The sequence below is a fragment of the Anguilla rostrata genome, unplaced genomic scaffold, assembly GCF_018555375.3.
Source record: "Anguilla rostrata isolate EN2019 unplaced genomic scaffold, ASM1855537v3 scaf0166, whole genome shotgun sequence".
Taxonomy (NCBI): domain Eukaryota; kingdom Metazoa; phylum Chordata; class Actinopteri; order Anguilliformes; family Anguillidae; genus Anguilla; species Anguilla rostrata.
Window position 1 is genome coordinate 1 of NW_026985723.1, and position 13,151 is coordinate 13,151.

A 13,151-nucleotide genomic window follows, 5' to 3' on the forward strand; every position below is an offset into this window, starting at 1 on the left:
CAGCCCGGCCCCCCCCCCCCCCCATCGTTCCCGTGGTTACTGCATTCCTGGTCAGGATAAAGACCTGGCTCACGCAGGGTGCCTCCTCCGCAGTAGCCCCGCCCAGTGTGTGATAATGCAATCAGGCAAATCAACTGTCGCTCGGGGCAACGTGACAGGAATACCAGGCGAGAGGAAGGAGCTGAGAGGGAGGAAACTTTAAATTCAAACGCTCAGTTTGAACTTTCCAAACTTCGCGTGCCTCCCACACCAGTAAAAAAAAAAAAAAAAATCAGGGTCAGATGTAATCATTCCTCCTTATTTCTGCTACAGTCGACCGTGTCCCCCCCCCCCCCCACTGTGCCCCCCCCCCCACCCCCCTCAAGACAGAACATAATAAAGTTGAAATTTCCCTCTTGTAGCCTATTACAAATGAGGTCCAGGAGTCTACTGTCCAACTTTAAGAGTAAAATTATCATTTCTACAGCACAAGTCAAGGGTCAAGGGTCAAGGGTCATGCTAGTGCAGGGAAACTGAGACCTGGTCCTCAAAGTCAGCAGTGCTGCTGGTTGGTCCATAGTCCAATAATGTCACTGATTGGTGGTCCATAGTTCAATAATGTCACTGATTGGTGGTCCATAGTCCAATAATGTCACTGATTGGTGGTCCATAGTTCAATAATGCCACTCATTGGTCAGTTCACACTCACCTGATATGTCTGATAGGCTTAAATCAGTCCCTGATTACGGGGGGGGGGGGGGAGCACACAAACCAGCAGTGCCGCGGGTCCCCTGAGGGTCAGATTTGGGCGTCCCCGGGCCGGCAGCTCGCCGGGACGCCCCGAGGGAAAGGGTTCCTCACCTGCGTCAGCAGCCCCGACTGGATCTGCAGGGGCGGGGCCCCGGGGGGGGCCTGCGTCACCATGGGAACGGCGTTCTCCACGCGCACCGAGTAGCCGGCGTGCTTGGACGGCGAGGCCTGCAGCCCTGCGGGGGGGGGGGGACGGGAGAGGAGAGAGAGAGAGGACGTCAGCAGCGCCCGTGCCAGCGACTTACGGGAGATCGATATTTAATATCAGGGGTCCGGGTCACCGAAAACAGGGCCGACTCTCGCCGCCGCCGCCGCCCCCCCCCCCGCCAACGTTCGGGGGCGTCCGGGGCCACCCGCACGCGAGCCGGGTTTTTTTTTTTTATCGAGCTCAAATAAGAACCGCATCCAATTCATTTCACGTAACAAAAAAAATAAATCAAATAAAAAAACACAATCGAACTGCGATCCCAAAAGGCCTGGTGTTGGTACTCTCACAGAATTAAAAAAAAAAAAAAAAAGACAAAAAATGATCTGGCCCCGAAATGACAGTCTGAAGTCAGAATGACTGTAATGCGTTTCGTCGTCCGTAAAAATCTGCCCGGCGACATTAGCCCTTTACGCCGCACAACGAACCCCCCCTGAAACCCCCCCCCCACCCCCGCAACCGACTGCTCCACCACAGGAGAACAAAGCCTGCTGTGTTAATAGCTCTCTCTTCATGCCCTCCTTGAGAGCGGTGAAGAGTAAATAAACACAGTTATAACCTATCGCAGCGTAGCATCTAGAACCTTCCGCCTGCCCCCCCCCCCCCACACAAAAAATCCCACAGATGAAGACGTACATTAGAATGTATTATGAAGCAAAAATGATAATGTATTCCGGCACGTATTAGGATATATATGTGGAATGCCTCTGTATAGGATTCTTAGTGTAGTGCAGCTTTGTGTCTGTATATGGCAGTATACTGTCTTTGCTCACGGGCCCCTCCCCCTTGCGTAGCGCGCTGAAATGCGCTGAGTGTGGCCCCGGCGGCGCACGCGCCCGGCCCCTGTGGGCTCCTACGCCCAGCGGCAGGGAACCAGAGGCGGAAGGAACAATCACCGACATGAAAATTCCTTTCAAATTACCCACAACCCCCCTCCCTCCCTCCCTCCCTGCTCCCAGACAGTCTCGTCCCTGGCGCGGGCCGCCTGACCGGGCAGCCTGAGCGTCAAATAACACGGCGGCACGGACCCGGATCCCGCCCACCCGCCCGCCAACCGGCCAATAGGAGGAGAGGAGGCCAAGGGCTCAGCCTGGGGGCTGGATTTCCCCCTCGTGCCCAGGCGTGGGTGAGGGGAGTGGGACGGCGGGGCGGGGCGGGGCGGGACGCTCACCTTGGAAGCCCGGCGGGCAGACGATGAGGGCCTGCTGGAAGGGGTCGGGCCGGGCGGCGCACAGCTGGGGGGCGGCCGGCTGCAGCGGCAGGCTCCTGGGGGCCACGGCGGCGCCGGGCTGGCAGAGCGCAGGCGGGTAGCTCAGCACGGAGACGTCGGGGGGGGGCGCCAGCGAGAGGGCGGCGCCGGAGGAGGAGGGAGCCAGGTGGGGGGCCTAGAGGAGCGATGGAACCAAACGCAAAAGACGTGAGGGGTCGCCTCACAGATCCTCCGCGCGAACCAGATACCCAGCTTCAGTGTCCCGTCTACCCTACGGTCAGCTTAACTACAGCAGGCTCCGGTTGCTAAGAGTTTCTGTTGCTATAGCGCAGTCCGGTTCCACAGTATCTTTCTTGGCCGTGCTCCTTCACAAATTCCCCGAATACGCATCAAACTGGCATGCTTCAGCTTCTTTAGCTTCTGTGAGCTGAGTATCTGGTTCGAGTAAAGAATCTGTGGTCACGTGGAGAAACGATGGGGAGGGATGGGATGGCAAAAGAACACAAAACAAAGGCAAAAGGAACTGAAGTGAATTATTAATGGATAGTGAATCACAATTAGTGTGTGTGTTATAGTGCGTGCATGTGTGTGTGCGTGTTATAGTGTGTGTGTGTTTGTGTGTGTGTGCATATTAGTGTGATTGCATGTTTATGTGTGTTATAGTGTGTGTGCGCGTGCTATAATGTGTGTGTGTGCATGTTATAGTGTGTGTGTGCGTGCGTTTTATAGCGTGAGTGTGTGTGCCTGCGTGTGTGTGCATGTGTGCGTGTTACAGTGAGTGTGTGTGTGTTATAGTGTGAGTGTGCGTGTGTGTGTGTGTGCGTGTGTGTGCGTGCGTGTGTGTTATAGTGTGAGAGTGTGTGTGTGTGTGTGTGTTATAGTGTGAGTGTGAGTGTGTGTGTGTGCGTGCGTGTTATAGTGTGAGAGTGTGTGTGTGTGTGTTATAGTGTGTGTGTGCGTGTGTGTGTGTGTTATAGTGTGAGTGTGTGTGTGTTATAGTGTGTGTGTGTGTGTGTGTTATAGTGTGTGTGTGTGTGTGTGTGTGTTATAGTGTGTGTGTGTGAGTGTGAGAGTGTGTGTGTTATAGTGTGTGTGTGTGTGTGTGTGTTATAGTGTGTGTGTGTGTGTGTGTGTGTTATATACAGTGTGTGTGTGTGTGTGTGTGTGTGTTATAGTGTGAGAGTGTGTGTGTGTGCGTGCGTGTGTGTGTTATAGTGTTAGTGTGTGTGCGTGCGTGTGTGTGTGTGTTATAGTGTGAGTGTGTGTGTGTGTGTGTGTGTTATAGTGTGAGTGTGTGTGTGTGTGTGTGTGTGTTATAGTGCGTGCATGTGTGTGTGCGTGTTTTATAGTGTGCGTGTGTGTGTGCGTGTTATAGTGTGAGTGTGTGTGTGTGTGTTATAGTGCGTGCATGTGTGTGTGCGTGTTTTATAGTGTGCGTGTGTGTGTGCGTGTTATAGTGTGAGTGTGTGTGCGTGTGTGTTATAGTGCGTGCATGTGTGTGTGCGTGTTTTATAGTGTGCGTGTGTGTGTGCGTGTTATAGTGTGAGTGTGTGTGTGTGTGTGTGTTATAGTGCGTGCATGTGTGTGTGCGTGTTTTATAGTGTGCGTGTGTGCGTGTATGTTATAGTGTGCGTGTGTGTTCTAGTGCATGTGTGCGTGCGTGTGTGTTATAGTGTGTGTGTGTGTGTGCTCTAAATAATTTTTGCTCCATCTCTTTGTGGAATAACACAGTGCATGCGCTTCTTTCTTTCCTTCTGGTGGCTCTGGCCTCAGGATATCCGGGTGTAATTCATTATTGAATGCATTTTTATGCCTTCCACAAAGCATCCGTTTACAGTAGAATGCGCAGGCCTGCTCTGTCACATCTGAGACCGTAACATCGTCCTTGCAGTTAACATTTATTTCTTTGGAACCAATTTTTTATTTTGAACTTGCTTCCCCCCCCCCCCCAAACAGTTTTTTAAAATAAGCAATCATATTTTTTTTAGGCTTGCACCATCAGTAGTATCACAGAACATGGCTAATATCGCAGTTTCCCCCCGGCACGTTCATACGCTGCAAGAGACCGCACGGTTGAAATTAGGAGAGTCTTAACATCGCGGAGACCGAGTTCCTCATTAGAACGACAAAACAGGACAAAAGCTGATAAAAGCGAAACCAGAGGAAGCTAAACGAGGCGCTGAACTCCGCGCTGAGCGGTCACGAAAGCAGAAAAGACTTAATCGAAGCACTTTTGTGTGGCGGACGTGCAAAAAATCAAGACGTTCTTCTCGGATGCATTTCAGTCACACACACATGCACGCACATGCCCACGCACACACACATACACTCTCACACACACGCGCGCACACACACACACAATCTTTCAAGCTACCACGCCTGGTCAAAATGCGTCCTCAAATCTCCAACCCTCAGCCTCCCCCCGCCTCAACGCTTTCCTCTTTTTACCACACCTCGGTAATCGCGGCCTTTTTTATTTAGCTTGCGGGGGGGGGGGGGGGGGGGGGGGGGAGAATCCGAGGCCGCGCTTTTAATTTTTCATTTTTCCTCCTTAGCGCGCAACGAGCACCGGGGGGAGAGGGGCGATCAATATTCCGCCGCGGCGTTCGGCAGGCGAAACAAACAAAAACAACCAAACAAACGAAACGCCGCAGTCCTCCGGCTCGCGAACGAAACAGGAATAATGTTGCGGCCTCTCAAAAAAAAAAAAAAAAAAAAAATTCAGAGAATAAATAAATCACCGACTGGGGGGGTCTAACCCGCCCCCCCAAACCCCGTTATTCAGAGACGGTGTATAAAAAACGCGACAGAATAAACACAAACCCCGCTGTCGTCGGTAAACAACCGAGGTTTATAGAGCGGCGGACGCGTTAAACTGCCGTTTATGAAAACACAAGCTTCTGTAGGGCCGGGACGACACATTCTCGCACTCTTACGCTCGGCGTAATCGAGCCACGCGGGTTATCAGAAATGTGGTAAATCTGAAGCGAGAAAGAGCACAACAAGCTGTAAAGGGCAAAAGAGGAGAGGGGAGCTGCGTATAGACTGACCTGGCTGTGTACCGTGTTGAGCTGGTGGTATAGACTGACCTGGCTGTGTACCGTGTTGAGCTGGTTGTTGAAGGTCATGGTGAGGTTGGTGGAGGTGCTGGGTGCCACGTGGGTGATGAAGGGGGTCTTGCTCTGGTTCACCGTGTCGTACATGTTCATCCTCCGCTTGCAGATTTCCATGTTCTGGAAACAGGACTTCACGCTGGGAGATGGCAGGTCATATTACAGGAAATTAGAAAACCTTTTGGGAGCAAGAACATCCCCCCAAACTCCCCCCTTAACTGCAAGTTGAAAAGGACTGTAACAGTGCCCAGTCCTCTGAAGAGTAGGGTTTTTGAAATGTTTTCAATGCTAAGTCAGTGTTCCAGAACTCCATTACTTTCAATCGCCAGTAGTGATTGTGACATCAGCATTAGAATGTTCAGTTAAGAACATTCTAATCACATATTTGTGAAGTGACACCTTGAAGGGTAAAATAACAAAATGGCAGAAACACCATGTTCACCTCCCCTGACCTTCTACGTGTCTTCCATCTCCTTCAAGTAAAAATGAGCTGGCGGAGTGTATTTTTTCCCCGCATCCATTCAAAACCATCTTCCCCCCCAAATAAATAAATCCATAAAAATAATAATTGTAATTATTACAACAAATAAAATTATAATCATCTGGGTAGATTATTTTTGTGGGCGTTGCAGACCGATTTTTTTGCCTTTTATAAAAATAATTATATGTTGGACATCATTAGTGCAACATTAAAGCATTTACATTGACACTAAAGGGAACAACGCTATGTGTTCTGCCATTCCCATTCGCCCTTGGTTGCACGTGGCTGTCGATACTCGTGTAAAGTGGGCTGGGCCGCCCACGGAAGCCCCGCCCCCAGCCCCGCCCCCTCTGAACCTTACTGCGCGCTGTGGGGGAAGCCCAGGAGGTGCGTCATGGCGGCGAAGGGGTGGTTCAGCGCCTCGACGGGCGTGATCCTCTTGTCGGCGTCGATGGTCAGCATCTTGGTCAGCAGGTCCACGAACTCCCGCCGGTCGGCCTTCTCCGCCAGCGCGTCGCCGCCCTCCAGGTCGCTCGCCATGTTCACCTGCGCGTGACGGACACCCCCACGAGAACCAATGACGCGGCCCGACGGCCTTTCGGCCTACGTTTGGACTCGGATGAACCCCTAGACTTAAACAGGCTACGCGTAGAGCGTCTTTGAGCTCGAGGGGGGACATAGCTCAGGAGGCGAGAGCGGTTGTGTCTGGCAGTCGGGAGGGTTGCCGGTACGATCCCCCCCGCCCTGGGGCGTGTCAAAGTGTCCCTGAGCAAGACACCTAACCTCTGTGTTTCTGTGTGCGCGCGCGCGTGAAATAAAAGGCGTTATTCCCGTGCTCCCGTGTCAGTGGTCGGTCTGTGCCAAGAGAGAGAGAGCCGTACGCGGGCACGCGAACGCCGGCCCGCACGGCCCCGCCCCGCCCCCACGCCCCCCAACCAAACGCGCGCTGACCTCATTCTCTCCAGGAGCGCGACACGCAGCATCACCTTATGACACCCGCTCCGCAGGGCCAGTATTTATATACGTTACCTTTACTGACGTGAGACTGAGAGAGAGAGAGAGAGGGGAGGGAGACAGAGAAAGATGGCGGGGGGAGAGAGAAAGATAGAGAGAGAGGGGAAGGGAGAGAGCATGAGAGAGAGAGAGAGGGAGAGTGCGTGACAGAGAGAGAGAGAGAGAGACAGAAGTAGAGAGTGAGACACAGAGGGAGAGAGAGAGAGAGACAGAAAGATGGAGGGAGAGATGGTGACAGAGAAAGAGAGAGACAGAGAGAGCATGACAGAGAGAGAGAGAGCGATAGAGGTAGAGAGCGTGACACAAAGAGAGAGATGGAGCGATAGAGGTAGAGAGCGTGACACAGAGAGAGAGATGGAGCGATAGAGGTAGAGAGCGTGACACAGAGAGAGAGAGAGCGATAGAGGGAGAGAGCGTGACACAGAGAGAGAGAGATAGAAGGAGAGAGCATGATAGAGAGAGACAGAGCGACAGAGGGAGAGAGTGTGACACAGAGAGAGAGAGAGAGAGAGAGAGAGAGATAGAAGGAGAGAGCGTGATAGAGAGAGACAGAGCGACAGAGGGAGAGAGCGTGACACAGAGAGAGAGAGATAGAAGGAGAGAGCGTGATAGAGAGAGACAGAGCGACAGAGGGAGAGAGCGTGACACAGAGAGACAGAGCGATAGAGGGAGAGAGCGTGACACAGAGAGAGAGAGATAGAAGGAGAGAGCGTGACACAGAGAGAGAGAGATAGAAGGAGAGAGCGTGATAGAGAGAGACAGAGGGAGAGAGCGTGATAGAGAGAGAGAGAGGGAGAGAGCGTGACCTCCCTCCGGTGTGGCGGGTGATGAGTCTGTCTCCTCTCTAATGCAGCGCCCGGGGTCAGGAGGTCACCGCGTCTCCACGGCGACCCATCTCTCTCCCGGGCTCCCGCATCCCTCACCGACTTCCACCATTTCCCAGGATGCACTTGGGCACGGGGGCCGATCCCATTCGCTGCCCCGAGCGCTCGAGAGTCACACAGACACACGGACCTGCAGACCTCTACTTATTTACGCATGAGCTTCCCGGCTGGACAAAACACTGTCTCGTTTTTTTATGGATTCGGGCCTTCGAGATTCTTCCTTCCCGTGAGAAACATCAGCTTCTCTCACGCACTAGAGAGCTTTCAGCCCAAGAGCTGTCGGTGGCTTTTGCTGCGAGTAGAAGGGTTCGGAACGCCTGAGTTACGATTGGCCACTTCAAACAGGAGGAGGAAAGGAATAAGCGGCGAAAACCTACAGGATGGCAGATCTCCAGGAACAAGGTTACCCACCGCTCCACAGTCCCAGGCTGAATGGTAGCAGGCGCCACCTGTTAGCATGCTAACAGCCGCCACACAGGTGACCGGGGTGAGGAAAGGAATAAGCGGTGAAAACCTACAGGACGGCAGATCTCCAGGAACAGGGTTACCCACCGCTCTACAGTCCCACAGACTGAATGGTAGCAGGCGCCACCTGTTAGCATGCTAACAGCCGCCACACAGGTGACCGGGGTCTTTAACAGGACGCGCCCCTCAGCAGCCCAACAGCCACGTCTGTACCTGTGTGTCCATTCGCCATAAACCCCCTCCCCACCCAAACAAAAACACACCCAGGAAAGAGCAGGCGTACCTGGGCCATGTCGTCCAGGCAGTTGAAGATGTACTTGCGGGCCTCCTTCGACTTGATCCCCGTCTCCCCCTCGTGGTCCTCGGGCGTCTGTGGAGAACGAGAGGCATGATGTCATTCCGAAAACGATGCTCCGCGCGGAAAAAACGAAACTCGCCCCCTCTCGCCAGAAAACAGGCCCACTTCCTGTTCCGCCGCGCGCGCACAGGAAGTAGGCGAGCGGCTTCAGCCGCGCGTTAGTTACGCGGAGCGTCGCACGCTCGCGTTCGTTTTTCACCGCCGACGCAGCGTGACGTCAGCGCTCTGGGGGCGGTCTTCGGGGAGACGCGGCGGATTTGGGGCGCGGCGGGGAGACGGGTGCGGCTGCTAACCCGAGCCCGCCTGTTACGAAGCGCGCGCTGGCGATGGGCGAGGGGGGGGCGGGGGCGGAAGTCTCGGAAATTCTACCGCGTGTTAAATTTCTCAGTTGCTCCAAGACGTGCCGCTGTTACCGAGCTACAGTCTCCCCCTTGCTGGCGAAAGGCGGGGTTTGCGCGCGGATGATGCGTGAGCGTGCTAGCCGCGCGCCGCGAGGGACCCCACCTTCAGTCTCCAGAGCGGGTAGGTGGAGTCGGGCTCCCGGTTGAAGAAGCGCGTGGTCTTCGTCCCCGCGCTCAGCAGGTACTCGGCCGGCAGCCCCTGGGTCTGAGAGATGTAGCGTATCTGGAGGGCGAGAGAGAGAGAGAGAGAAAGACACCAATCAGGCGCCGCGTTACAAACCATCCCCACCAATCAGGCGCCGCGTTACAAACCATCCCCACCAACCAGGCGCTGCGTCACAAACCATCCCCACCAAGCAAGTGCTTCCATTTCAAGATCTACATTTGCTCCCCTGTCCACAACAACCCTAACCCTAGCACTGACGGCTACATGCTGTGCTAGTTCACCTTTAGCACCGACCGCTACACGCTGTGCTAGTTCACCTTTAGCACTGACCGCTACAAGCTGTGCTAGTTCACCTTTAGCACTGACCGCTACACGCTGTGCTAGTTCACCTTTAGCACTGACCGCTACACGCTGTGCTAGTTCACCTTTAGCACTGACCGCTACACGCTGTGCTAGTTCGCCTTTAGCACTGACAGCTACACGTTGTGCCAGTTCACCTTTAGCACTGACCGCTACACGCTGTGCCAGTTCACCTTTAGCACTGACCGCTACACGCTGTGCTAGTTAATCTTTAGCACTGACCGTTACACGCTGTGCTAGTTCACCTTTAGCACTGACCGCTACACGCTGCGCTAGTTCACCTTTAGCACTGACCGCTACACGCTGCGCTAGTTCACCTTTAGCACTGACCGCTACACGCTGTGCTAGTTCACCTTTAGCACTGACCGCTACACGCTGCGCTAGTTCACCTTTAGCACTGACCGCTACACGCTGCGCTAGTTCACCTTTAGCACTGACCGCTACACGCTGCGCTAGTTCGCCTTTAGCACTGACCGCTACACGCTGCGCTAGTTCACCTTTAGCACTGACTGCTACAAGCTGTGCTAGTTCACCTTAAGCACTGATCGCTACACGCTGTGCTAGTTCAGCTTTAGCACTGACCGCTACACACTGTGCTAGTTCGCCTTTAGCACTGACCGCTACACGCTGTGCTAGTTCGCCTTTAGCACTGACCGCTACATGCTGTGCTAGTTCACCTTTAGCACTGACCGCTACACGCTGTGCTAGTTCACCTTTAGCACTGACCGCTACACGCTGTGCTAGTTCACCTTTAGCACTGACCGCTACACATTGTGCCAGTTCACCTTTAGCACTGACCGCTACACGTTGTGCTAGTTCACCTGTAGCACTGACTGCTACACGCTGTGCTAGTTCACCTTTAGCACTGACCGCTACACGCTGCGCTAGTTCACCTTCAGCACTGACCGCTACACGCTGTGCTAGTTCACCTTTAGCACTGACCGCTACACGCTGTGCTAGTTCACCTTTAGCACTGACCGCTACAAGCTGCGCTAGTTCACCTTTAGCACTGACCGCTACACGCTGCGCTAGTTCACCTTTAGCACTGACCGCTACACGCTGCGCTAGTTCACCTTTAGCACTGACTGCTACAAGCTGTGCTAGTTCACCTTAAGCACTGATCGCTACACGCTGTGCTAGTTCAGCTTTAGCACTGACCGCTACACACTGTGCTAGTTCGCCTTTAGCACTGACCGCTACACGCTGTGCTAGTTCACCTTTAGCACTGACCGCTACACGCTGTGCTAGTTCACCTTTAGCACTGACCGCTACACGCTGTGCTAGTTCACCTTTAGCACTGACCGCTACACGCTGTGCTAGTTCACCTTTAGCACTGACCGCTACACATTGTGCCAGTTCACCTTTAGCACTGACCGCTACACGTTGTGCTAGTTCACCTGTAGCACTGACTGCTACACGCTGTGCTAGTTCACCTTTAGCACTGACCGCTACACGCTGTGCTAGTTCACCTTTAGCACTGACTGCTACACGCTGTGCTAGTTCAAATGCCAGTGTAAAAGCACTGCCCTGTTGCCTTAAAATCCACGCCTGGCTTAGACGTGTGCGATTATTTCCCATGTCCCCCACATCTCCAGTCTATTACTTTTGGAGATGGGAGAGACCAGTGGAAAGAGCACTCAAGGAGCTACAATCGAAGGTGGCAAATTATAAAAGCTCTTAGATTTCAGGACCCACGGGGTGAGGGGGAGGGGAGGGGGGGAGAGAGAGAAAAGGAAAAAGAAAAAGCAATATGGCCAGATCTTGTTCCGAGAAGGAGCACTATGTCCAGCTCTCTCCCATAAAACAAGATGTCTCCCCTCAGTCCGGAACAAAGGGAAACTCATTTATCCGGCTGTACGGACTCTGTGCTGCGTCAGGCCAGAGCAGCGGGTGTCCAATCGTGTGCCACGAAGGGCCGAGGGCATGCGGGTTTTCATTCCAACCGATCGGCGGGGGTGGTTTGCCGGTTGAAGGCGTGTTAATTAGCGAATCAGCGAATCGGCAGGCATAGCGATCGGTTGGAATGAAAACCAACACGCACCCTCGGCCCTCCATGGCACATTGGGCACCCCCGGCCTTGGGGGAAAAAAAACCATTGACGTTGCCCCGCCCTCCCCTCCCCCGCCCCGCCCCCCGACCCCGCCTCACCTGGTCGTACTCGGACGCCCCCGGGTACAGCGGCCAGCCCAGGAAGAGCTCGGCGACGACGCAGCCCAGCGACCACGTGTCGATGGCCTCGGAGAAGGGCAGGCCCAGGATGATCTCCGGAGCCCTGGCGGGAGACACGGCAGGGTCGGCCATGGGTCAGAGGTCAGAGGTCAGAGGTCACAGCAGGCACATCACCACACGGTTACCAAGCTATTTTAATGAGGCGTGCACATCACGGGCTCCGACACGTACGCGTTATTAAACATAGCATCAATAACGATAACGATGACAGAAATGATAATAGCGAATAAATAATTTAGCAAGCGCTTAGTTCACGGACCGCAGATGCTGAAGCAGTCAGGAGAAGTCCAAGGCTTTGGGCAGTAAAGCATTCCACAGTTTTACAGCCTGCGCTGGCTTGGGTTTAAGAACCCCTTAGGAACACTAAGAAAGCCATTATTTATTGGCCAGAGATGCCGTTCCGATGCATAAGGAATTGGGCTGCACTCACGGCTACTGTATATAACGCGGCAGAAGCAATCGACAAATTGCGCAAACAAATGGAGGCAACTGGTAGTCAACGTAACGAAGGAAGCAAAGGAACAGGGAAACGAGCAGGAAGTGCCGGATGGAAGGGCGGCCGCGGCGGCGACCGTTCTCCGTCCGAAGCCCGTGTGATGCGCGCAATCACGCGCGGAACGAATCCCCTCGTGTGGCAGGATAATAAGAACAGCGCGAACACAAATGAGCGTGATGCCGCGACCTCCTCCTGGGCCCGTTCCCACTGCCAACGGGCCCGCGGCGTACCGCGCTCTTAAGAGTGAACACGTGCGGCACATTTACACCACACCTATCAATGCGGCAATTTACACCACATTTATCACTGCTGTACATTTACACCACATCTATCACAAATGTACATTTACACCACATTTATCACAGCTGTACATTTACACCACATTTATCACCACTGTACATTTACACCACATCTATCACAGATGTACATTTACACCACATCTATCAATGCAGCATATTTGCTCCGTATTTACACCACATTTATCACTGCTGTACATTTACACCACATCTATCACAGCTGCATATTTACACCACACCTATCAATGCGGCATTTTTACACCACACCTATCAATGCGGCAATTTACACCACATTTATCACTGCTGTACATTTACACCACATCTATCACAAATGTACATTTACACCACATTTATCACAGCTGTACATTTACACCACATTTATCACCACTGTACATTTACACCACATCTATCACAGATGTACATTTACACCACATCTATCAATGCAGCATATTTGCTCCGTATTTACACCACATTTATCACTGCTGTACATTTACACCACATCTATCACAGCTGCACATTTACACCACATTTATCACCGCTGTACATTTACACCACATTTATCACCGCTGTACATTTACACCACATTTATCACCGCTGTACATTTACACCACACCTATCAATGCGGCACATTTACACCACATTTATCACCACTGTACATTTACATCACATCTATCACAGATGTAC

At 53.1% G+C, this 13,151-nt stretch overlaps 1 protein-coding gene across 2 annotated transcripts; it reads right to left on the reverse strand.

Annotated features, from left to right (window-relative positions):
* Nucleotides 1-762: 762 nt before the first annotated feature.
* LOC135246308 (homeodomain-interacting protein kinase 2-like) lies at nucleotides 763-12,100 on the reverse strand. Of its 2 annotated transcripts, none has more exons than XM_064319810.1 (7): nucleotides 11,595-12,100; nucleotides 9,024-9,143; nucleotides 8,445-8,531; nucleotides 6,160-6,344; nucleotides 5,255-5,456; nucleotides 2,166-2,379; nucleotides 763-965 (listed from the first exon to the last, which is right to left on the reverse strand). In XM_064319810.1, exons 1-7 carry the CDS (start codon nucleotides 11,745-11,747, stop codon nucleotides 778-780), a joined length of 1,149 nt encoding a protein of 382 aa, XP_064175880.1. In that variant the 5' UTR covers nucleotides 11,748-12,100; the 3' UTR covers nucleotides 763-777. The 2 variants fall into 2 exon arrangements, with proteins under 2 accessions (XP_064175880.1, XP_064175881.1); XM_064319811.1 differs by having other exon boundaries at nucleotides 5,294-5,456; nucleotides 11,595-12,092.
* Between the last annotated feature and the right edge of the window lie 1,051 nt (nucleotides 12,101-13,151).